Genomic DNA, 25,998 nt, shown 5'->3' on the forward strand with positions numbered 1-25,998 from the left:
TAGCAATAATATAAAAAATCCAAAACTGCACTACAAATTAAAAACCACAATTAGTCCCGATTAAATTTGTATTTTTTAATAAATTTATTTTATTACTTACGCAGCCACGTATTCGATTGTTGTAAAAGGCTCAACTTCTTTTGTGTGACAGAAATCTTCAGTAATTCTACTGGATTTGATAATATCTGCGATTGGTTTCAAAATTGGATTTTGTAGTAAAGTCGAATTTGCAATAATTTGCCCCAATTTGCTTCCTCGACAGGAGGATGGAACGCAATATGATAATCCTATTTCAGCAGCTCCAAAACCTTCTCTTGATAAGTGCCTGAAATTTTGGAAATTGAAAGCAAAAAATTATTTCATTGATTTAGTAATATTTTTTGAAGTTGATATTTTGAATATTTTAAAAAGCAATTGTGGTTTGCCATTTATTTAATAATATTTGTCGGTCAACTGTGCATTTTCAGTAGGTGCCTATATAAAAGGTTTGAGGCTAAATTTTAAAAAGAAAAATAAAGAAATATTATAAGAAACTTGAAGACGAAGAAGATTAATGAAATACTTAAAAATATTTTAATTATAATAAATAGTATATTAATGTATAATGAGATAGTCAAATGAAATGTATATGAAAACTGGATTCATAATCTCTCGTACCAGACACCTCTGTCTGACTGAGGTATGATGATGATCTTTTTGCAATAGTTTCAGATAAAATTTGTGTAAATTTTCCAATAATTTCAAAGTAAATATTGGTAAACAAGAGTGAATAGAAAAATATTTAGATTATCATATCTGTTGCCAATATAACTAACACCATAGTTGGTTTTTAGGATTTTGTCCTCGAAGATTTCAAAATGAAACTCTCGAATTTAATTATGTTGTCTGTTTATTTTCAGATCAGAAAGCTCACAATCAAACGTAAATTTTGTCTAAAAATATTTTTGATATAATTGCAGTTCAAAAAAATTGGTTATTTTACCTTTGAGCAAGAAGATAGAAGGATACTAAAATAAGATTTTATAAAAACCACACAGCACAAATTTACAATCCCGTCTTGGTCTATGATCTTTGGAGAAATAGAAGATATGGATAGGAATTTTCAATATTTTATCCCTACCTTGTCAATTCATGTTTCCACATATCTCTTGAACTGTTAAATAAACCTCGTGTATCAATCCCTGTCATTTGTGAGGCAATTGCCAAAGGTATATAAATTAGGCAGTGTTGACCATAAAAGTCTCCTGAATCAACCGAAAGGCATTCATCATAATGTCCAAAATCAGCCATATTACCGGCTAATAGACCGGCCTGCAGTTTTGTTGAAGAATCCAACACTAATAATAAGAAGTTATGATAAACATATTGAAATCTGAATAATGACAACTAATATACAAAATATTTTGGTAAACAATACATGAAAATGAACACAGAGGAAAATGATTAAGATGAAAGCATGTCATAAATATTCATAAAACGATTTTTTACTAAAAGTATAGTTTAATACTCAGTTTTATAGTCAGTTATAAAATGAAATATAAATGTTGTATAATGCTTTCAAATCTATTTCCCTAATTTAACTAGAGTTTGCAAAAAAAATTAACATATACTCGTATTGTTATAATATATTCATTCATTTTTAAATTATATTGATTAAAAAACACAATTTTTTACAAAAGTTTGCAGTGAATCAAGAGCATAAAAAATTAATAAACATGACTTCAAAAATTTAATATCATTCAATAAAACCTGAAAAATTAATTTAGTAATTGATTTTTATTAGGGTGAGTCGGTTTTAAAAATCGGTTTTTACCGGTTTTTATAAGAGAATTGTCGAGTTCGAAAACCGGTTTTTAGTAGAAAATACTGGTTTTTAATGTATGAATAACACTTGAAAAAAAATGAGAAATGACATATGTAGCTAAATGTACCAGATATTTGGTACATTTTATAAAATATTTATATCTACATATGGAAATTATCAATAAACTACGATAATTAATTTTATTTGAAGTTATTTAATCCTGGTCAATTATTATTTTTGTTCTACTAAATTGCATAAAAAAATATCAAAAAGAAAATTAAACAATAAAAATTTTAGTCGAATCTGCTGTAATCAATGGAAAATGTCTGTTAAAAAATTATGTTCGAATTACTTTATCCAATGTTTTTAAAAATCCTTGAAACCGGTTAAAATCAACTTTTTTAAAGAAATACTATACGGGCACCGGTTGTTTAAAATATGAGTTTTTGTATAAATCCTAATTTAAATATCATATATATTTGTGGAAAAACCTCTGCATTCTGCATTTGTGTGTTATAAGTAGAATATTATGTTGTAAATATCTCTCACCACAAATTAAATGTTTGTTTAACATTTTCACTATATATATATTTTAAATAATAAAAAGCTTCTTGAATTATTCTGCATTATAACAAATCTAAAAAGACACTTGTTTTTCTTCTTAAATAATAGTTAACTCATAGCATGGCGTATTAATTTATATAATGTTCCTATCCATTATTGTATAATATTCTATTATTAGTTGCAAAGATTCAATATTTAATTAAAAAAAATATTTAATCTATGTAAAACTAATATTTGTATTTACAATTATTTAAGTAAATTATTACTTACTTTGTAGAGCCCATTGTTTAGGTTTTGGGGAAATCAGTGCTTGTGCATATTTTGTCAAGTGTTCTTCACATATTTATCACTGAACCTAAAACTACTTTTAGAAAAAGAACTTTCAACATCATAAATATATATACACTCCACTTACAAACCAGGATTTGAACACAAGATATGAAGAAAAATAAAAACTACGTAAACCAAAAATTTTTACACCACATTTTTGCTAAAAATATTTATATAAATTAGCAAATTAGATCTACACTTGAATATTTATTATTTATAATATCACTACATGCTTCTAATCAGGGCAAATTCGCCTACGTTCACTGATTGAATGAAATCAGTTCATTTCCAAATTTTTTATCGGATTTATTGAGCCATACAGATTATTAGCAAAACAAAGCTTGATTTTTGATTTAATCATATTATGAAATCAATAGATAAATATTTTCACAAAATTTGTGCGAAGAATGGGATGAGGTCATTCGATGAAAATAGAATAATAGCACTAAATTGCTTGCAGTTCTAATTATTTGTTAGAATTATAAATTTGTTGATACTATTTATGAATAAATTAATATAAATTAAACTACACAGATATTATGACAGAATTTATTTTTTAGTTTGAAAGTCATGTATGTTAATTTTGATTGCATTTTAGAAGTTATTGTTTGGTAAATCAATGTTTATCTACTTAATTTTTTGCTTCTGAATTTTGTTATTTAAAGATAATTTCAACTTTGCAACATGTTCTATTATCAATTCTGATAAGTTTTTGATTGTTTGAATTGTTCAAGGTGATCGATTACGCTAATTCTCAATCAATCAGATGTGACATATTAATTCAGTTCCAAATATAGTATCTAAACGCTATGTCACAATTTTTAATTTTTTAGTTTTAAAAAGATAAACACATAGTTGGTTTTCTTAATTTATTAGATTAAATTTAAATCAAATATTATTATGAAACATTATAAAATAATTAGATATAAAAAATATTCATATTATATAAATCTTACATATATTGTAAAACTAAATATAATCTTAAAAGTTATTATAAAATTAGTGGCGGTTTTGCAAACAGTCTGGAAATATTTATATACAACTAAATTATGTTTTGATTTATCACATTGAATACCAATATTAATAAAAATCTTGCTTCTTCATATCTTGCTAAGTCTTCTCTCTGAAATTGTTTCATTGAATTTTATTGCCCTTTGTTCTGAAAATGTTTATTTACTCTTAATGTAATATATTTTGAATTCTTTCTATTTATTCCAGCACATAATATTTTTACTCATTTACCTTTTCTATAAATATAGCATCTCTCTAAATTTTTCACAGGCAATTCGAATAGCAAATGCCATACGAAGGCTAATGCTAAAATTACTACAAAGTCTCCAAAAAATAGTTGGACCTAAAATGTGATAGAAATTCAATTAATCAATTTTTATAAACAATGTTTTATGATTTTTCTTACCGTTCTAATATTTGTAAAATATTGTGGAGTTCTCAAACTTGCTATGCTGGTCAATTGAACTTGTAAATGCAGTAAATACATGCAGTATGATAATTTGCTAAGAATTTCAAATATACGCTGCGAAAGAAATTTATTAACCCAACCTGAAAAAATAAAATAATTAACTGATAAATGAAAAAATGAAAAATCATTGCAATGTCTGCAATTATCTCTTTTGTAACAGTGACAAAAATTATAAAAAATTAATGACGAAAAGTTGATAATGATCTCAATTCTTGGAAAAGATGACTCGTGAAGTCTACAGGAGAAACACAGTTTTTAATACAAAAATACTTTAGCTTATAAATATCTATTTTATTTGCATGTGGCGATTTGTTAGGAATAAATTGAGCAAAAATTACAATTATGATATTAATTTCTAATTCTTTGTTTTAAATTACCTTTTTCAGAGAGTTGGCAAGTGTAGATAATCCAGCATGTTGCACACGCCCAAGCTGTTCTACTAATGCTCAAATGCAAAGTGGACCAAATTTCAAAATCATACTTTTGAAGCATCCATGTACTTAAAATAATAGCAGAAATCGTCAAACAAGATAAAATCCATCCAATTAGAAAGACTAACTAAAAACAAAGGGAAATATATTGATATTAATCCTTTCCACTCGCAAATTCTAAGATTTATATGAATTTTGCCCCGGAGCAGCGGCATCCGAGTGGAAAGGGTTAATTCTATGTTTGTGTATGAATGTTAAAAAAAGACATTAGTGAGAATGAAATTCTACTAGAAAGATATACCTTACTAAGTTTATGGTCTTGTTTTTCTTGAATATGGAGTTTATATCCCAAAATTATGCCAAGCAACCAAGGAGCAGCTCTTGCATGAGTTGGAAGATATAGATGAACTTGTCTTAATGGATTTCTGGAGATCGAATTAACAAAACCAAATATATTAACTTTACAATAAGCATTTCAGCATGTCATAAATACTTTGAATATTCTAATATAATAGTTTAAAAAAAATCGTAAAATTATTGCTATGGTAATTAGTATCAACCATATTATTAAACTTACGAAGGTAGTGTAGATGCTGGAAGATGTTCCAAATATGAAACCAAAAGGCAGTAACTAATACTGCTGATAATTAGAAATATTAATCCGATAATTGCTCTTTTTGGCCACTTACTCAATGCAGATAATATTACAGGAGAAATGAGATATAACTGAGCGTCCAGAGAAAGGTACCAAGATTGCCCAACACACTGAAATAAAAAAAATTAAGAATACTTTTTTACATTTAGGATTTTATACAATATCTACGTATGATACATCTAGGTATATCGTCAATTTATGCTATTTACATGGTATGGTATTCTTGATCCTGAAAATGTGAATGTTATGGATCAAATGTAATTTTATATATGGTATTCTTGATCCTAAAAATTTGCTTTTCTTTTACTACTTACTATCTCATCTGGATTAACATAGTTTTGAATATGAAGCAAAGCTGACCACCAATGATTGCGACAAATTTCTGTTTCCCTGGTCGCAACAGGTTTCCAATTTGGCCCAGAACCGAGTCCCAAATTTTTGGTGGTTGCTCCCAGCAATATTGCAGGTGCCAAAGGTGCAGTCAGACGGATATAACGATGTAAGTAGAAATATTTAGTAGAAAGTATTTTTGATGTATTTTGATTTCGGAAATATGATCTGCATGTCAATAAGCCACTTAAGACTAAAAATGTGTCGACACTGTAATGTGATGATAGAACGAAGGCGCTGATTGGATTGTAGAGCCACTAAAAATCAGACAAAGTTAAATATTTTTTAAACTGGTAAGTAAGTAGTTAATTACAATAAGCTTTCGTACCGATTTAAATATAGTAGAATTTCCCACAGGGAACATAGATGTCAACATATACCTATGACCAACTAACACCCATACTAAACATAGAACTCGTAATCCATGAAGACATTTAACATCACTTTTCCTGGTGTTATTGAAAACTTGTTTGCAATTACTTCGTAAACTAAAAGCTACAAACCATGTCCTAAGATCCGAATCCAGTTTTGGATCAATAACATTTGTACCATTATCTGAAATAGAAATCATTTATTTAACATGTCGTTTTACATATATCTCAAGTATTATTAAGTTGACCATGTATAATTTGTATAGATAACAAATCATTGAATTCCGTAGTAGTAGTTGGGAATCCAAATCCAATTTTACGTCAGATTGATACATTGTGATAATGTATTGTCTGGGTTTAATACTTTTGATATCAGAGCAGATAGCCAAATACTATTTTGGAATTATGTGTATTTTTTTTGTATTATTAATAAAATATTTTCAATACCTTTCAGAGCTTGCTTAACAAATGTGTCGTAAGAGGTGCTTAAAATAATTATGATGACAACAATCCCAAAAAAGAATCTGAAATCATAATATATAAATTATTATAAAGATAATAGTATGAAATATTGCTTTAACTTCAACTAGATCTTACTGCCTTATATTCTGATTGCTATTTGGAAAAAATAGAGCAAATTTTGAGTAAGTTATTTTACTCTATATGTTTGTTTTGTTAGATAATGTACTAAATTGAATGAAGCAACTTTTGCATTTCACATAAATAATTTCTTACATCACAAATGCATCAAGATGGTCTAATTCTATGGATTCCAGAGAATTGCACACAATTTCAGGATCATAATTGGCAATTGTAGCGTTCATTTGTCGAACAACATTTTGCAAATGATCACGAATTTGTTTTCCACTACATGAAGATGGTAAGCAAATACCAAATCCTATAGCCAATTCTGTTTCTCCGAGTCCACTTGCAATGCTATAAATTACCATAATAAATATTATAAATGAATATGAAATAATTAAAATGAGAAAACAAGAGTTATTTACCAGCTTAGAGTTCACTACTAAACCAATTATCAAATGATATGGTATGGATATGGTCTTTTTAATCGAATTTTCAACAGACAAACTTATTACTACTGAGAACCAATATAATATTAGTTTTTTATAGAGTATTTTTTCATTCGATAACAATAACAAATTAACAAACTACCCAGGAAATAAACCAGGACTCTCCCAAAATCGCGTAGCAAGACCTATGCTAAAAATCATGTATTATGCTAAAAATCATGTTAGGCATAAACGTCTTAAAGGGGTTCTAATGTATATATATTTATATTTATTTAATTATTGATTTGTTTTATAAATAATAAGTTAGCAAGTTCTAAATTATGAAAGCTGCAGAAACAGAGATCCAGAAAACTGGTAGGTTAAAGGAAAAAAGACTGAAAAAATCTATTGCAGGTTTAATATATTATTTGTTGACTATCATATATGATAAAAAATATATTAGTGCTATATGCAACACTCTTATTATTTAGTAATCAAATTATTTAAAGATTTTGTTAGATGATAACGATGATGATATCGGTGATATGATGATCTTCAATTCATTGTGTGTCGGCGCATTTTGCTACATCTTTATCTTACAGACAGGTGCAATTTTTACCATTGTATTTTTTGATAAAATATCAAGAACAAACGATATGACTTCATGAATGACTTTTTAAAAAATACTTATTATATATATTTTTTTAAAACTAACCCTGTATATAATCTATGCTCAGTCTGCTCAAAATTTTGAGTAATCGCATAAACCATACAATGCTTTCCTCTAATTACACCTTGTGTTTTAGATTGATGATTTATTGCCAAACATTGATCATATTGTCCAAAATCTATCAGATTTCCAGAAAATAAACCAGTTTGAAGTTTGGTCGTTGAATCAATCACTTGATAAAAAAATTAAATATAATTATAATATTTTCTTTAAATTTATATTATTTTGTACATGAACTCACTCATTGCCGACCACTTTTCTTTATTACTTAAACCTAATAAATATTCATTTATCTCCAGATCACATGTAGACGAAGTTAAATCGATCGTCAATAAATAATTCACAACTCTGTCTGAGAATGTCCACATGCTACCTTGACAATGGCATTGTTTAAAAATAGTAAGCAAAATAAAAACTATAAAATATTTTAAAAACATCTTGATGGTATTTTTTAATATATTATGACTACATAATAAAAATAAATTAATAAATTTTATAACAATGATATTAACATTTTGTTGTTTTCGCGTTATTCACATGAATACTAAGTTTTGTATTCTTGAATCGCTTCCGTTTGTTTGGAGTAAATCCCGTAATGTCAATCATTATCTTTATTTACTTAAGAAAGTAGCAGTAGTGTTCGTAAATTTACGGTAAATATGTATGTATATATATAATAAAACATTTTTTGTTAATTTATCACATTATTTATGAATCCAATAATGTTCTTTTCAAGAATTCGATATTTTTCAATGCAGTTTCTTGATGTTGTCATTATGCCTTTAATATCTTATAATTATATCATCTGGCAAAAACAACAAGAACTATATGCTTCACTAGGAGCTTAACATTTTGTGTATAAATATTTATATTTCTGAATTACTTATACAAAATAATATTATTAAAATTTATATGAATAAAACAATTTTAATGTGGCTATTTAAATAATTGTTCTTATTTTTACTTTATTTTCAAGTACTTTGTACTTTATTTTTATTTATTAAACACTATTGTTGTATATGAAATTACATACTTATAAATATTATTTTAATTATAATCAATTTTGATCAATTTATATTCAATTAGTTTAATTTTATTCTATTTGTAGTTCTACTAAAGATAGAACAGTATGATATATAGAATGAGTGTATTTTATGATATTTTTTTAAAATGATCTATAATTAGGCTCATACTATATTGGTTTTCATATGTAATATGACAAAATCTACATTTTTTTTGCATTAATAATATTGGATATATAATTTTTACTAGAAAATGTAATAGGTAAAAATATAGCTTTTTTCCAGCCCATTGCTACATCTAATTAAAATATATAATAAATCTTAGATAAATTCTAATAGAGCAGTTCTTAAAACTGTTAAGTTGCAATTGCAGTTAAAAAATGAAAAAATAAAAGAAACATTTCATTATATATTCATTTTAGGTCTAAAATATTTTATCGTCTTTTTCTTTTAGTATCTCCTTACGTCATCTTGACTTCCACATTTTTATGCAGTTTTATTTTTAATTCATCTATATATTAATTCGAACTTTTCAATTTAATAATTTTGTTTAATTGTAAACTAACTACTTTTTATTGCACATTGTCAGTTGGTAATGATTATGAAAAATTGTATTTATAATTTTTTGTTTGTTGTTTTATTGGTTTCACCTAACTTCACGTTGCTAATCATCCATGATTATACTCTTCTTTTATCTAGGATTGTAGAAAATACTCTTCTCTATATTAATTATTCTAATATATTAAGTTCAACTTTTTCAATTTAATAATTTTATTTAACGGTAGATTAACGAATTTGTGTTGGACAGTTGGTATTAGTTAAAAAACATTGATGTTATTATTTTTGGTATGTTGTTTTATTGGATTCAACTAACTTCACGTTGCTATTCCATCCAGGATTAAAGGAAATACTATAGGAAATAGTTTTCTTTTATCTATGGGATATACTAATATATTATGTTCTGTTATTATTATATTTTTGTTGTAAATGCCACTGTTTATTATACTTTGCTAATTTAATGAGTTCACTCAAAATTTTTCTTTTTTTTAATTTTATGTTTTCTATGTCAGTTGTGTTGACTTTAAGTTCTAATTTAATTCTTAGTTTACCTATATAAAGATTTGATTATTTGGTTTATAATCGTTTTAAAAAACGTAAAAATTCATATTTTTTCTAAATTTTAAGTTCCTTCTTTGTATGCGTCATGAAACTCTTCATGCAACAAGTATTGCAAAAAATTTAGGCGAAAATGTAAATGGCGGTATTACAGGTAGCTGTAAGGATTCGAGACAAATAAGACAGATCAGAATCAGATACACTATCATTCTATTGACATTCGTGCAATTTGTAAATATAGCAGGTTATTTATTTAATAGTGCAATGAAATTTAAATATTAAACAGTACTTCGAACAAAATAAAGGTATGTGAGTTGAATAACCTACAATTACTTTTGCACAATAACATCTGACAAATTTATAAATATAATACATATATTAATATATATAATATGGATTTATGTATAACCTGATTATATATTTTGTCAAAATATGTATTATTGAACAAAATTAGTGCTTGTATAGTTATAGTTTCATTTAAATTTCAAGGATTTATATTAATCTCATTATTTTAGGTTATTTTTCTTATTTTGTAATTTCAAATATTTTATGTTTTTAAGATGTCAGGTCCAACTGAAAATGAGATTGAATTGGAAAAACAATTCCAAGCTGATTTGGAAAAGGCACAAGCGCTTAGTTTAGAGAGCTTAGCATTAGAAAAATATAAAGCACAAAGACGACAAGAATTATTGCAAAATTATGAACGACAATCACTACCAGCCAATAGTAAAGTTTCCACAAGTAATGAATGTAATTAATTATTTATATTTTAGAATAATGATTTATTAATCAAACAAGAGAATGTTTACTCTTAGTAACCATGTACTTTATCATATATGACATTAGTTACTTTGTTTAAATATATTTGCATTTAATGAAGAGTGAAATGAAGTGTTTTTATAATAGCTTTTTGAGATATGCATTTGGAAAAGGAATTTGTGATTTGTGTACAGTGTTTTTTTCATCTTAGCAATGAACTAAATGTCTTCTATATTCTTCCATAAAGTTATCATTGTTATGTTATAAAACTGCTATGATTTTGAACTTAATATCATTAGGAATAAGTTGATAATTATATCTTTGACTCATTTTATTAATATGTAATCTTTTGTGCCGTAATGACATTGGGTATTTCATAAACCTCTAACTTTTTATTTGTCATAATTATACTCTTCAAATCTTAGTTATAAATTTATATTCTATTATCCCTAGATAAGCATACCGAACAACCACTAAAATACAGTGCAAGTACCCCACGACTAAGGCCTTCTTCACTAAATCCCTCAAAAACTTCATCGGTCCCCTCAGCACTTGCACCTCCGCCTCCAATAACCAATCAGAGACGAAATAGTAATGCAGGAATGAACCTGGAAAGATCAAATAGTCCTGTGCCTGATTTGATATCATTCACAAGTCCGGCTGCAAAAAGTGAAGCACATGCAAGCCTTGTCCAATTCTGTGAACAAATGCACAAGTAAGTAGTGTGAATGAATGATGTGATTTATAAATGAACTATTGAATAGTTTATATTTTGACTTCCAGATTAAATACTCAGTCAAATGACAGTCCTACAGTTCCCCCACGACTGAATAGAAGTAACAGTAATTCTAGTAATTTACAATTTTCAAGACAACTTTCAACATGTAGCAGTTTAGCAACATTTCCTCCTGGTCACATCACTCCACCTCCTTCTGCACACTATCCCACACTTCCTCAGGGTTCAACAACAATGCAATTTAATCAGGCGTACAATAATCAGATAGGTCCATTCGCACCATTCAATCCTGGTCCTTTTTTTCCTACCAATCAAGCTCCGATTGGTTGGAATTTTCCAGAAAATCCTAATAATATAAATGCAGGTCTTCAACACATTCCATATAATGTACAAAACCACCAAAATGATCACAATTTCACCCTTAATCGAACAAATTATAATTTTGGACAGAATAACAGTTTTAGTGGTCAACCTTCGGGCATGGGTAAAGAAATTGTAGAACATGTGCCTAAGGTGAGTAATAAGATATATTAGTTATACTTGATATAGTGCTATAGTATGCAATATTAAATAAAATGTGACTGTGATCAATCCGACTTTATTAGAATTGCTTCCTGTGCTTTTTTTTAGTAATCACACATTTGCAATATGTTTTATATTCCTTATACTATATGAATTATTCAAAACAATACAAAAAAGTAGTTCAGTAAACAATGTTGTCTTATTTTGATTTCATTGTATAACATCAAATTAAATACTTTATTTTTGTCTTCAACATTGAAAATTCTTAATTGGATATATGCCAAGATTATGGCACATGTACTACTGATATTGTAACATCACATAGAAAAGCTTATATCATTATGTTATTTTAGTTTTGGATAAATATAAATAATTATTATATATATGAAATTTATTTCATAGACACAGCCACCGACAAAATCAGTTTTAACATTATCATTGAATGATAGGAAACAAACATCTCCAAATAACACATTCAAATCAAATTGGGAAGTGTTCAAAGTAGTTGATAACAACAAAAATAGTAATTTAATAGATTTGCAAGAACTTCCAGAAAAGTAAGTATTTCTTGGATTTTTATCTTGTTATAAATTTTATTTGAAGCACAAAACCATTTCACTATTAATTAGAGAAGTTAAGTGTTATACATAAATATATCATTTGCTCTCTTTTTAATCACTTATCATATTGAGTTATTTACTTTTAAATTTTTTTTCACCTTTTTTTACCCACACTTTACAACTTAAGATAACAAATGTTATCTTGTAGTATGATTTTCTTCAATACTTCATAAGTATGAAATGTATACAATACAGCCGTGGTGTGTTTACTAATAAAAAAATCTGATTAGCTATTCTTGTTTATTTTAAATCAGCATTATTATTTTTTCAGTACCTGTGCTAGTGTTAGAGTCAGTGTACTCGAAGCATTCGATCCATTGTTGATGGGTAATAGTTCCAGCCAAAGTATTAAAGAAAGTACAAAATCATATGCAGGTTAGATTTTATAAAAGTAATTATTTTTATTCTGTGATTTAAATTGTAAGTTTTATGTTTGCTTTTAGTGCATAGTATAATTTATACTCGTAGTAGTTTCATTGTGCTTTGTTTTATTTTGTATGTTATCACTGCTATTAAATATTAGTTTGCATTTATTGACCATTAATTCTAAGACTGATTATGCATATGAATTGAAAGTTATATGTATTTCAATCAACAACCAATCAAAAATGGGTTTACTGTTTATATATTTTTGTTTTATACAATTAGTGAAGCAGAATAAATACTATTTACACATTCTAATCATGTTCAACATTTTGTGAGTCACATATTAAATTGTAAGATCAATAATTTTTATTGCATTCATAGAATTTTGTTGTAAATATGCTATTTATTTAAGCATCATGTTTAAAAAATTAAGAGAATGCATTTTCAAAACATAATGCATTATTTTGTTAGTCTTTGAAGCAAAATTTTGTTTGTTTCATTCTGTTGTAAATATATAGTTAAAGATAAATGTAAACATGTCTATCGAGTATAAATGATTATCATAATATATTTAACATTTGATGGAGATTTAGTGTTATTCACAACTAGCGTTCATAATACAATTATATTCTATAATTTGTAAAAAAACGTAAATATATTTGAACAGTATATTTTATAAAATATTTATTTAAATATTTTTTGCAGGTGATGATACCAAATCGGAATGTTCAGGAAGCATGTATTCGGAATACGATCCTTTCGACTACATGTATTCAAGAGAAAATTCGAATGGATCGGTAGGTGACCCAGTATATGCGGCTGTTACCAAATCTGAACATTTTGCCAGTGGTGTTATAGGATCTTCTTCAGGGTCTGCTCCACAGTCCCCACAAGGTCCTCCGCCTTTGCCTCCTCGAAACAGCGCCGCTTGGAGCACTATCGAACGGCGACGGTCATCTATGGATAGAAGGGTAATTAATAATAATAATTATTTTGTAATTATAATACAGTGATTCCCCGACTTACGAGTGATCTAACATACAAGTGTTTCGAGATACGAGCCACAAAAAGAGCGATTTATTGCTTCGATATACGAGCAAAATTTGATATACGTGCTCTGAGCGAGTGAGAGTTTTCTATAAAAATGTTCATGGCAAAAAGTTAGAAGAAAAATTGTATCAGTTGTAACAATGATTTCTCTATGGAGAAATATTTTGGTTGTTTCATGATAGTGTTTAATTAGTTTATAGTTAGTCATTTCAATTATATATTAATATTAATTGTGTAGAAGCTATTTACCCAGAATATATTGAAGATTGTTTTAACTTTCGAAATTTTAACTGCACATCAACATGATTGTAAATACATTCATATATGTTACGTTAGCGCCTTTTTTGCTTTTTGTATATTCACAAAATTTTATATGCATTTGTAATCTAAATCTAAAGAAAAGTCTAAAGAAAATGGCAATATTTTTTTAATTAATTAAGCGTGAAATTATTGAAAAATATGAGGGCATCATAGATATGTGTTGTGTTTGAACAGGAGTTGATAATGGGTATAACGCTAGCTAAGGGCTTTAAAATAATTTATAAGCGGCTTTCTGAATTCTGAAAGATTGTGGTTAAAAATGACTCCAAAAAAATTGCAATAGATTGGGCATGGAAATTGTTCAACAAAATATGTCTAACTGGCAAAAACAATAATTAAATTAATAAATCTTAGATTAATTTTTATAACTCAAAAAACTCAACAAAAACCGCAGCGCTGCAACGAATTAATGAAATTTCAATGTATTTTTTTGTGCTTTAATCTTGCAGACTTAACATGGCGCATGACCCGGGCGCCAAAAGACGCCCGGGTCATAATGTTGCGTAGCCGATAGATGTTCAAGTAACCGGATGAGTTTCAGAGAGTTTTATAGTGAAAGTAGTCAATTATTGCATTTTTATAATTAGTTTAGTGAGCTAATTTTTACATTTTTATGATCAAGTTCAAATATAGGACCATCCGAAGCAACTTATTACAATGGTGCCATTGGACCCCAATAAGCCCTATCCACTAGGCGATCAGACGACCAGGCAATTTGAGAAAATGATCAATAAATGACGAGTTGTAATATTTTCCATTCTTTGAACATAGATGAAATTTTGAATATTATGAATGAAATTTATATGGGAAAAATGGTTTCAAGTTACAATCAATTAAACTCGAATGTCGGAGTACCACTGTATATCGCTTATAACTCTACAATATTATTTCATATAAAATGTTAATATTTATATTTTCAGAAAAAACTCCGAAAATATCTTCATGAAAATATAAGCGTTCGCAAAAAACGTGCTGCATTACATGATTGTGATCTACAAGCATTCCACGCCATGGTTAAAAAATTAAGAGGTAGTACTTATTTAAATTGATGATAAAAATATTTTTAAAATACGATTATTTAATTTTAGGCGAATTTGTACATACTGATCTTACAACAAATGTTGGATATGTAATAAGTGCAATGATGTCCAGTCAATATAAAGAAGGAACTAGTATAAAAGTATTAGTATATGCCCCAAATTCATTAGGAAATAATGCATGCGAGACAGACATTCCTTTGGTAACATTTACTTGTGATGGTAAGTAAAGAAACATATGCATTTACTTAATTTTTTATTTTTTTATTATTATATTTTATGCAATAAATATGTGGTATGGTCTTAAAGTAGTTATAAGTCATTGTATAAAAATATTTACATAATATTTTCATTTTAGTATGTAGTTCTGTAGAACATGTGATAATTCACGTAGTGTGTGAGTTAGCTGGAGAAAATTCAAGAGATAATTATTTAGACTTCACATTGAAGGTATAATTACCTCAAATCACAATAGTACTAATAATTGTTTTCTCTAATAACTATGATTTATCCTTTAATTTTAGGTATGGGGTTTAGCAGAGTATCTAATGCATGGCACCAGCCTTTCAGATTATGAATATGTTCATCAATGTATAAAGCTTGAACAAGATGTAAAATTAACTTTACTGCCTTCTAAGTTAGTACCGAGACCTTTAGCAAGAACGTCTCAAGATGATGTTAGAGATTCAGAATTAAGCTTAGAGGATATTTTGCCTAATGAACCAGTATCTGCCTTATCACATGAAAATTTATTAATATTATTAGGTAAGAAATTTATATTTGCACAAAATATAATATATTTTTCAGTAACTAAATTTATTTGTTGGAAGTTGATGTATCAATAGAACAAAGAGTAAGTTTTATGAATTTTGAATATTTATTTAAATTTTAATTACAGAGAATTTAGAAAAAGAAATGGAAAAAGTAGAAGCTGCAGCAGCAAGACTGAGTGGTGGAACAGGAGGAGCTTTGCAGTGCAATTGTGTCTGGCAATCGGTAAAAGCTGTATGTGCACTAATGGGGGGTGTGGAGACTTCTGATGTAACAGAAGCCATACAAGGATTCCAAGCTGTGTGTCAGCAAACTCAACAATCAATAGTAAATGAATTTGATTTATCTTTGCAAAAAAAAATTATATATTTTTATATGATTAATATAAAACGTTATTTACTACTATTGCATATACAATTCTTTGATGCATCATGTTTAATTTGTTGTATCGAAAAGTATGATTTAATTACTCTAAATTGCAGGAAAATTTATCTGCTACAAATAATCCAGAGGTTGTCGGAGAAGTGAACAGTGATTATTCATTTGTAAAATTACGATCAATGTCACTGCAAGATTCAATTGCATTGCAATGCAGTAAAATTAGAGATGCTGTTCAAGGACTGATTGAGACGTACAGCAACGCATTCCGCGTCGATTTTCAAATAAATAGTAGAAATAATTCTCCTGCAAGTAAGCGCGATATAAATGATCTCTTTAAATTTTCAGTATTATATGGTAACTATTACTATGATAATATTTTTATTTCTGCAGATTCCGTACAAATGACTGATGTTTCCGATACAGTCTTATTTCATTTGGAAGGTCTACACAGAATGCCTGTAGCTTGGAAGCATGATGATTACACTGTTGTTGCTCAAATTTATCATGGTACCAGGCCAGTTGGAATGTCTGTTCTTTCACAATCAGTAGTTCCTTCTCAAAGTTTTTACAATCGGGTCATGTTTAATTCATGGTTAGTTACATTAAGTAGAATTTATATCTTTAGCATTAATGTGCATATTGAATACTTTCGATTTTATTTTTATCTTCTATATATATATATAAATAAGTCGGATTTTCCTTCCTGACGATATAACTCCAGAACGCACAAACCGATTTCGACAATTTTGCATTTGTTGGAAAGGTTTCGGGCTCCGCAAGGTTTACAGCTAAGAAAATTAGTTGTGCATGGCATCGTGCCTTAATGCAAGCTGCTTGGAACTTCACGCACCGCAATTAAAAACTCGAGTAATGACATTAGTGAGAATTATCAGAATTATGCTTGGTTAGGTCAACGAGCAATTCTTGCCGCAAAGAATAATGATGTACAAGCACTGAATTTCACCATTCAATCAAAAATTGCTGGCGATTTTGTGACATACCTATAATTCCGACTGGTCTTCCGTTTGACTTCAAACGATTGCAATTTCCAGTTCGCCTTCAATCGCTTAGTGTTTGCGGGATAAATTTCAAATAGATTATTTAGAAAATGATTGTTTTTCACATGGGCAGTTATACGTTGCCTGTTCACGAGTTGGAAAATCATCCGCTTTGTTTGTATTAACGTCGGACCAAAAAACAAAAAATGTGGTTTACCAAAGAGCACTTCAATGAAACAGATAATTTGCGGATTCACTTTCATTTACTTAGAGAAGTTCAACTAAAAAACACTTCATTTTTGTAATCGAAATAAATTCATTACTGTTGTATAATAAAATCAAATTTTTCCTTTTCAAATATAAAACAAACAAAAAATTTCTTCATCTTTCTCACGAAACCATCTGGTGGCAAAACGGAGTTCGTCGGGTTTGCTAGTTATATATAAATTTTAAAATAATATTTATAAATATTTATTACACTTGAAATTTATTTTATTCTTTAAGGATGAATTTTGATGGCATCAGTGTATGCACCTTGCCTAGGGAAGCTAGATTAGTATTAGTGTTATATGGAAGAACAATTGTGCCTGCCGAGAGTGGTGATTCAAAAGACCAACAGCCAAGGATACAGCAGGAAGAACTTGGATGGGCCTCATTGCAATTTTTTAATTTTGATAGGTAAATGTTAATACTAGATAATTACATATTTTATCGCATTACATATATTTTATCGTAATATTTTATAGGCAATTAAGTCAAGGTACATTTTTGTTACCATTATGGCCTGCTGCAGCAGATCGACGACTCGGTCCCGCGCCTGCACCAGGAACCCATCCGTTTGGAGATACACATCCTGTTCTAGGCATAGGTAAATAATAATATACTCTTAATTATTTTTAATTTTCTTGCGTAAATATAAAATATTTTATAGAAATTCCGGAGTATGGCGGAAATGTTTCATTCCCTGACACAGTAATGAGAACACCACCGCATCCTTTTTGCGATTTTCGAAGTTTGGATGATAATACACAGCATGAGCTTTTAGAAATTGTTGAGCAAGACACATTTTCAAGACCACCCGCTGAATTACGTGAGGTGAGAACAATACCTTTAAAATTGGCTACGTAACCTGTAGAGCATTTTTTTATTTTTTAGAAAGTTTTTGAAACCTATAAATACTTTTTCAAATCCCACAAAATAATGTTTTTAGTCATTATAAAATACAGATGTGTTTATGTATTGTCATATGTTTGATTTATTTTAGGTTCTTTGGGAAAAGAGGCATTATCTCAGAAGCATGCCTGTGGCATTGCCGAAAGTATTATTAGCTGCTCATAGTTGGGACTGGGCCTGTTTAGCAGATCTGCATTCAATGCTGCACGCATGGGCACCCATGCCTCCTGATCAAGCATTGCAATTGCTAATGCCCTGGTAAGCTATTATTAAAATAGTTGATAATAATATTTGCTTAATTTACAAATAATGCCAATGTAGTTTATAAATGAATATGATGCGCTGATTTTTTATTTTTTTAGTTTTCCTGATATGGAAGTTAGACGAATGGCAGTGTGTTGGCTTGATCAATTAACTTCTGATGAGCTTGTTGATTTTCTTCCTCAATTGGTCCAAGCTCTGAAGCATGAAACTTATGAAACCTCGCCATTAGCGAGATTTTTACTCAATAGGTCTTTAAAATCTCCTAGAGTTGCTCATACTTTATACTGGCTCTTGACACAAAATCTTCCAGGTCAATTTCCACAGGTAAGGGAAGTTTATAATCTGTAGAATATAATAGAATCTGCAGAATATTCCTTTTTTTAGATTATGTTGTGTGCTCTCTAAAATGTTATAAATATATTTGATAAAATTATATCTCATTAAAACACTGAATTTATTACTTTTTAGAACACTTCACCAGATAGTGGAGAAGACACTGTATTAGTGGAATCGAGATATCATCGAAGATTGCAACTGTTATTAAGAGCTCTTTTAGCAATATGTGGAGAAGCTTTGCAATCAAGATTTTTATCTCAGCAAATGCTATGCAAGGTATTTATTAGTAATTTGGAGGAATAAATTTAAATTCATTGAAAAAAAAAATGAAATAATGAATCTATAATGCTATTAAATTTAGGAATCTTAGTGGAAATTTTTTTGTTATAAATTTCACTCAGATTTGTTATGATGTCTTGTTTGCATTATTTCAGTTTTATTAGCATTGTTCTTTTTAAAAAAGCTAAATTATTTTTTTTCTTTACAGAATTTGTATGAAATAGCAGAAAATGTGAAACAAACCAAAGAATCATTAAGATTAAATAATTTATTTACTTACTTGGAGCCAGTTCATCACATGTTATCATCTACAAGGACAAGCTTACCACTTAGTCCAAGTTTAGAAGTTGCTGGTGTTCATATTCGCTCATGTGCATATTTTCCATCAAATACATTGCCCTTGAAGATTAGTTTTTTAAGTGCTGATAACGGAATTATACCTGCCATATTTAAGGTAAATTATTCCGAAATTAATTTGTTTTATTTTACAGGTATATTATACAATTGATAATTATGGGTTGTGTTATATAATTTATAAAATTATTTTATTAATTGTGTATTTTAGGTTGGCGATGATCTGCAACAAGATATGTTGACATTGCAAATGATGAGAGTTATGGACAAAATGTGGTTGAGAGAAGGTTTAGATTTAAAAATGGTTACTTTTGCTTGCGTACCCACCGGACCTAAAAGAGGTAATATTTAAATAGATTTGATTGCATTTATCTTATACTGATCACTTCAATTTTTAATGCAGGTATGATAGAAATGGTGACTAATGCCGAAACATTAAGAAAAATTCAGGTTGAATGGGGTTTGACTGGTTCTTTTAAGGATAAACCAATTGCAGAATGGCTTGCAAAGCATAATCCATCTGAATTGGAGTACGAAAGGGCAGTAGCTAATTTTACAGGTAAAGATAAATAATGGATATTGATAATTTACTATATAAGTAATAACAGATATATTTTTTCATTATTAGAGTGTAATCGTATGTTTAACATGGCATTACTTGTATAATTGTATCTAATTTTTACATTTATTCATCTTTTTTAAACAATTAAATATAGCAAATTTGTTTTATATATTTCAGCATCCTGTGCAGGCTACAGTGTTGCTACTTATATTCTTGGTATCTGTGATCGTCATAACGACAATATAATGCTCAAAACTTCTGGTCATTTATTTCATATAGATTTTGGAAAATTTTTAGGAGATGCTCAAATGTTTGGAAATTTTAAAAGGTATGTACCTATTATTTCAAATCAAGATTTTTAGGTTCTAATAGCATTTCACTGTTTATAGAGATAGGACACCATTTGTTCTGACTTCGGATATGGCCTATGTTATAAACGGAGGCGATAAACCATCAGCACGTTTTCATCACTTTGTAGATTTGTGTTGTCAAGCATTTAACATAGTTCGCAAACATGGAAATTTAGTGCTACATTTATTTGCTTTGGTAAGTATAATTATAAAATATGATTAAGGCATCTTTTAATATCACACTTTTTGGAAGTTTGCACATACACATACACATTCCTTACAAAATTTAACATAATTTTGAGCATCTTTAAGACACCATATGATTTATTTTTTTGCGATTTAATAAACTTTAAATTAATAACATTTAGATGCATATTTTTATTCCTAATTAGTTTTTTATGCATGGTATAAGTACTATTTTTTTCAATATTTTTTTTTTCTTTTTTTTGTAGATGGCGTCATCAGGTATTCCTGGGGTCACTATGGAAGCCGTTAGTTATGTGCAGAAAGCATTGCTACCAGGACAATCGAATCCTGAAGCATCCGCTACTTTTGCTCGCATGATTGAAGCATCGTTACGTTCTTGGTTTACACAGTTCAACTTTTTCTTGCACAATTTGGCTCAACTTAGATTTACCGGTGACCATGGGGATGGCGAATTATTATCCTTCATTCCAAGAACATATACGTATGTATAGAAACAATCAATAAAGAAGTATAAATACAGTTAATATTTATTTGTAATAATTTATTACTTTTTCTGTTGCAGAATGGCGACTGAAGGTCGATTAACATCAGTGGATTTGTATGGGTTTCAAAAACGTTATGATCCTGAGAAGTATTATGTTTACATATTAAAAGTTGAACGACAAGGACAGCCCGATCCTAGTTTTCTTTTCCGGTCGTATCGGGAGTTTTGTGAATTCCACCAAAAGCTGTGTCTACTCTTTCCTCTTGCAAAATGCCATAGGTAAGTTAATTATTATTAATTCATTCACTATTTATTTTATTTTAATGATAATAATCAATCAAATCATCTTACGTTTACCGTTATCGGTCATTAAATTCTAATAAATATGTTATGACTAATAATTTCGTTAGCCGAAACGAAGATCTAATATTGACGTCTAATATTAACGTATTATACTAAATCGCTTTGAAAAATGTTATAGTTGGGAATAATATAATATGAGCTTATATTATTACCCGCGTGCTATTTTAGCAAATTTTCTATGCTTATGCTATAAATGATTTTATAGAGAGAAATTGATTACATTAAATTCTGCAAAAAATCTTTAATTATATAGCCTAAGAAAAATAATTCAGACAAATTAATTTTTTCATTATTTATTTTTTAAATATTACATGTAAAAAAGCGTAGAATTGAATTCTTTATAAAACATCTCTTATGACAATTGTTTGCTAAACTAATTATCGCATACATCTCTGGTAATATGATTCATATTTCATTTTATACTAATACTTTTAAGAAGCAGTTGAAAAAGCGTGACTACACTCGATAAGCTTCTTAATGTTTTCTCAAAAATATAAATATGACTTAGTTTACATTACTAAACAAACTACCACTAATATAATTTATTACGCATCTGTTTCACTAAAAGAGCACGATTTTTTCAGTTCGCGAACAACTGCTTTATATTTTGTTGTTGTTTCCGAATTTCCCAGAACTTTGTCTACTTTCGACTGAATGCTCAATCTTGGGCTTGGAATTGGTGGTTGCATACGAGACACTGGTGAAGGCTGAATTTCGTGAACAACATCTCCTTCTTCTTGTTCCAAGTCTCGAGCTTCTTTGATTTTGAGATTTCTTTCGCATTCCTGCACCATTTCCCAGGCATCGAATATATTTTCTGAGCCTGAACTATTTCTAGAACTGAACGAATCTGATGTATAAGATGACGGTCCAGATGGAGTTTTAAATGTAACCGTTTTAATAATGTTTGGTAATTGTCTCTGTCTATCCTTTTTTAGCATGCCATTATAAGTTCCATTGAAATTATCTTCAGAATTTACTTCAATTATTTTAGTTTCATACTGCTCATTATATGATTGTTCGTTGCTTCCGTGATAGCCCTGATCATCATCTGCATAGTCTATGGGATAAATTTTTAGCTTTAGTTCTTTAATATTTAAAGGATTTTGCCGAGCATCTATTCTTTCTTCTTCTTGATGATAATTTTCAAACGGTCTGGCATCATGTTTAAGCAAAGTATTCACTATTTGGACATTGTTGTCAGACTCTCTTCTGAGGACATCATTGCTCTTGATGGATTCTTCATCCTCGTACCATTCTCGTGCGTACTTTTTTGAAGTTTTTATTTCGAAGTCGTGTGCATCTGTTTCACTCGTTACTTCCAAATACTCTACATCGTTATCTGTATCATTTCTTATATATTTCTCGTTGTACCACTGGTAATTGTATCTATTTTGTGGATAATTTTCAGCAACATCATGTTCATACACCAGCGATCCCGTAAAACTATTTCTATTGTCATTAGTTTTATAATGTAGAACATCTGTATGTTCTTGATCTTTACTGTTATAAGCAGTTTTTTCTTTGGTCAAATTTAGCACTATTTTAGTGTCTTCTTCAATGTCATATTCTGGTACTGTTTTAATAGTTATATGATTTTGATCCAGTGATGATCTTTGTGATGCTGAGTTTTCATTGTCATCAGTTTTGATTTCCACTCTTGTGATATTTCTAGAATTTGATCGATATATGGGATCTTCGTCAATATCATATTCAGGAATTCTTCTAATATTTCTAATAACGACTTCTTCTTCCTTTGATTCTTCGTTCAGCGAATCCTTGTCCATTTTTATTTCGTAGTATTCAGGATCATCATATGATTTATTACTTTTTACAGATGTAGGTATGTCATCATCGATATCATACTCCAATGTAGGTTTTATGGTTTGTGGTTGTTGTAATTGAGTTGTTACATTTTTGCTATGTTTTCTTTTAAAATTCTGCATCAGCTTCTTCATTGGTTTGGCATTTCCTTCGTCCAAACCTTCAGAATGTTGCTCTGCTTTGTATTTAGACTTTTTGCTTTGTTTAACATCACTGCGAGAAGGTCCTGGCATATCATCGCCCAAACGATCGAATTTCAATTGATTTTCACGAAAATCAACAACTGGTTCATGATTGTCATTGACATCATTTTGCGCAATGCCGTTTCGTATGATATTCTCGCGAGAATATTTATTGCCGTACATTTTCTTCATCACTGAAGGTAAATGCAGGTCGAGTTTCGGTTTACGGGCCATCACATATGCTGGAATTCCCACGTTGGATACTGAAAGAAAATAGTAGAGCACTTTCGTTATATATGATTTTATTTTCAAATTGATTGCTTGCTTGAATAGCATTATAGATTAAAGGCATACATGATATGAAAATTTAAAAATTAATTGTTATATTACTTGGTTTTTCTGGTTCTGGTTCAAAGCCATCTTCAACGCGCCGATATCTTCCGATGAAGGAAACTTCTTCTCTCATTTCTGAAAGCTGAGGATATTCGTTTTCCGTCTTCATATGAATGGTGCCACTCACTTCGCCTCCTAGACTAGGAAGCGGTTTGAGGGATAATCGATGTCGAAATCTCCGCAATTTCAGACCCATGTTCTCAATTGTAACTTGGATTTTACAGAATTATTGTGATTGATTTTGTTCGAAAACACCTGAGAATAAAAGAATTATTGTTAAATAGGAATTCTTTAATTTTGTATAAAGATAACTAGCAAACTTCAAATATAATCCAAAACTAAAATATGAAATGAGGTATGAGCGGTATGAGTTCCAACGAGATGAAGGTTTAGGTTTTCTTCAATTAGAATTAAATTAGAATCAAACAAAATTTTATTATTTAATATCAATCAGGTGCAAATGGCCCTACCCTGAATTACTGCTTCAGTATTACAATAAAGATTTGGTTGCCTTCTGAATAGCTACTTAATTAAAAAAAAATTAAAAACAGTTCACAAGAATCTTAAGTTGTGATCGTTGTTTCAATATAAATAAAAATTAATATTGTTTTGGTATTCTTGTTTCTTATAGCATTTTGACAATTATTTTCAACAAAAAAATTAGTTCAGGTATATGAACTATTAAAGTTTGTTTGCTGAGAACAAGTGTTCTATAAAATCATATCTGAACAAATAAAGACATAAGAATTCATAAATAGTCTTGGATTTCTTATTACGAAAACTTTATCATTAAGTGATGGAAGTCGTTATTTTCATATGAAAATATGTTAGGCATGATCACGACAAAGACGTTAATGACAATAATAAACATTAGTCATTATGTTGCATTACCGATCTTCAGAATTCGTTACGTAATATTATTACATTCACAATTTTATTCAATAATCATTGTTTATTTCCTTGGACTAAGAAAACAACGCCCTTCGTTGCTACTATGAAATTATTTTATTTACAAGGTTCTCGATTTTGTCTCTACTAAAATTTCATAATGATTTTCGTGTCTCATGAAGCACATCGATATATTGAGGTTGAACGACTCAATAATAAACGATTAAATAATATAATAACTTGTGTATTTACCAACTTGCAAAACAGTTGTTGAAATTATTATCCAATATAAGTAAATAGATAATTCTGGATAACTATCTTATAGTTATCATGTGCAAGTAAATAGATGTTCTGAATTATAAATAAAAAGATTTTGAACTAGCACACAAGAGCAAAATTTCTTAGGATTACGAGATTAATGTTGGTGATAAGACATATATGTTTTATTTCTATTTTTCATGAAATTTTGTATTAAAATGTTTGTCTCATTATTGTTCATTATTAAGACATATATAAACAATCTCGGAATTATCACGATTTTCTTTATCGTCCAGAAGTCAGCAATAAAAATGAATGAAATAAAATTTCTATGCTTAAAAATGCGACTACGTGTACATTTTTAATCATATAGTTTCTATACCAAGAAGTCTTGCTTGCTTCTGCTAAATAGGTAATTGCATTTGTTGCCAGATTGTTAATTTTATTATAAATTATTTAATAATATTTTTCGGGTATTTTGATAGATTGGATTGGTAGATTGAAAAGTGGTATCGCTTGGTTTCTGATTTCATAAAAAAACTTTTACCAGAGTATACCATCATTCGATCCTTATTATTCTGCTGCAACCGTCAATGCATATGTGTCAACTTATTACC

General features: G+C 28.8%; 2 protein-coding genes across 4 annotated transcripts in view; one reads left to right on the top strand and one right to left on the bottom strand.

Annotated features, from left to right (window-relative positions):
• Positions 1-96: 96 nt before the first annotated feature.
• On the bottom strand, positions 97-8,133 carry LOC113370963 (nose resistant to fluoxetine protein 6-like). Its single transcript, XM_026611628.1, has 13 exons — positions 8,007-8,133; positions 7,751-7,937; positions 6,761-6,961; positions 6,473-6,549; positions 5,983-6,209; positions 5,579-5,911; positions 5,187-5,374; positions 4,911-5,034; positions 4,556-4,736; positions 4,158-4,258; positions 3,941-4,052; positions 1,121-1,337; positions 97-325 (listed from the first exon to the last, which is right to left on the bottom strand). The coding sequence occupies exons 1-13, from the start codon at positions 8,131-8,133 to the stop codon at positions 97-99; spliced, it is 2,304 nt and encodes a 767-aa protein (XP_026467413.1).
• A 1,942-nt stretch (positions 8,134-10,075) lies between these two features.
• The window catches only part of LOC113369759 (phosphatidylinositol 4-phosphate 3-kinase C2 domain-containing subunit beta), a 73,821-nt gene continuing 57,898 nt past the window's right edge, over positions 10,076-25,998 (top strand). For 2 of the 3 annotated variants that reach the window (XM_026610327.1, XM_026610324.1), the window contains exons 1-27: positions 10,076-10,208; positions 10,464-10,653; positions 11,116-11,377; positions 11,446-11,911; positions 12,323-12,477; positions 12,812-12,915; positions 13,612-13,877; positions 15,198-15,306; positions 15,366-15,536; positions 15,673-15,764; positions 15,839-16,079; positions 16,213-16,412; positions 16,568-16,775; positions 16,857-17,058; positions 17,969-18,142; positions 18,211-18,332; positions 18,396-18,559; positions 18,729-18,895; positions 19,000-19,225; positions 19,370-19,513; positions 19,725-19,970; positions 20,082-20,211; positions 20,274-20,429; positions 20,610-20,760; positions 20,822-20,978; positions 21,235-21,470; positions 21,552-21,752. In XM_026610327.1, coding sequence (XP_026466112.1) covers positions 10,464-10,653; positions 11,116-11,377; positions 11,446-11,911; positions 12,323-12,477; positions 12,812-12,915; positions 13,612-13,877; positions 15,198-15,306; positions 15,366-15,536; positions 15,673-15,764; positions 15,839-16,079; positions 16,213-16,412; positions 16,568-16,775; positions 16,857-17,058; positions 17,969-18,142; positions 18,211-18,332; positions 18,396-18,559; positions 18,729-18,895; positions 19,000-19,225; positions 19,370-19,513; positions 19,725-19,970; positions 20,082-20,211; positions 20,274-20,429; positions 20,610-20,760; positions 20,822-20,978; positions 21,235-21,470; positions 21,552-21,752 — 4,940 coding nt within the window. In that variant the 5' untranslated portion in view covers positions 10,076-10,208. The remainder of the gene's footprint in view (positions 10,209-10,463; positions 10,654-11,115; positions 11,378-11,445; positions 11,912-12,322; positions 12,478-12,811; positions 12,916-13,611; positions 13,878-15,197; positions 15,307-15,365; positions 15,537-15,672; positions 15,765-15,838; positions 16,080-16,212; positions 16,413-16,567; positions 16,776-16,856; positions 17,059-17,968; positions 18,143-18,210; positions 18,333-18,395; positions 18,560-18,728; positions 18,896-18,999; positions 19,226-19,369; positions 19,514-19,724; positions 19,971-20,081; positions 20,212-20,273; positions 20,430-20,609; positions 20,761-20,821; positions 20,979-21,234; positions 21,471-21,551; positions 21,753-25,998) is intronic. The other variant, XM_026610325.1, reaches the window with a different exon arrangement.

Source organism: Ctenocephalides felis, unplaced genomic scaffold (assembly GCF_003426905.1).
Source record: "Ctenocephalides felis isolate EL2017-DRISC unplaced genomic scaffold, ASM342690v1 CF-g0.4_SCAFFOLD_01492, whole genome shotgun sequence".
Lineage (NCBI taxonomy): Eukaryota > Metazoa > Arthropoda > Insecta > Siphonaptera > Pulicidae > Ctenocephalides > Ctenocephalides felis.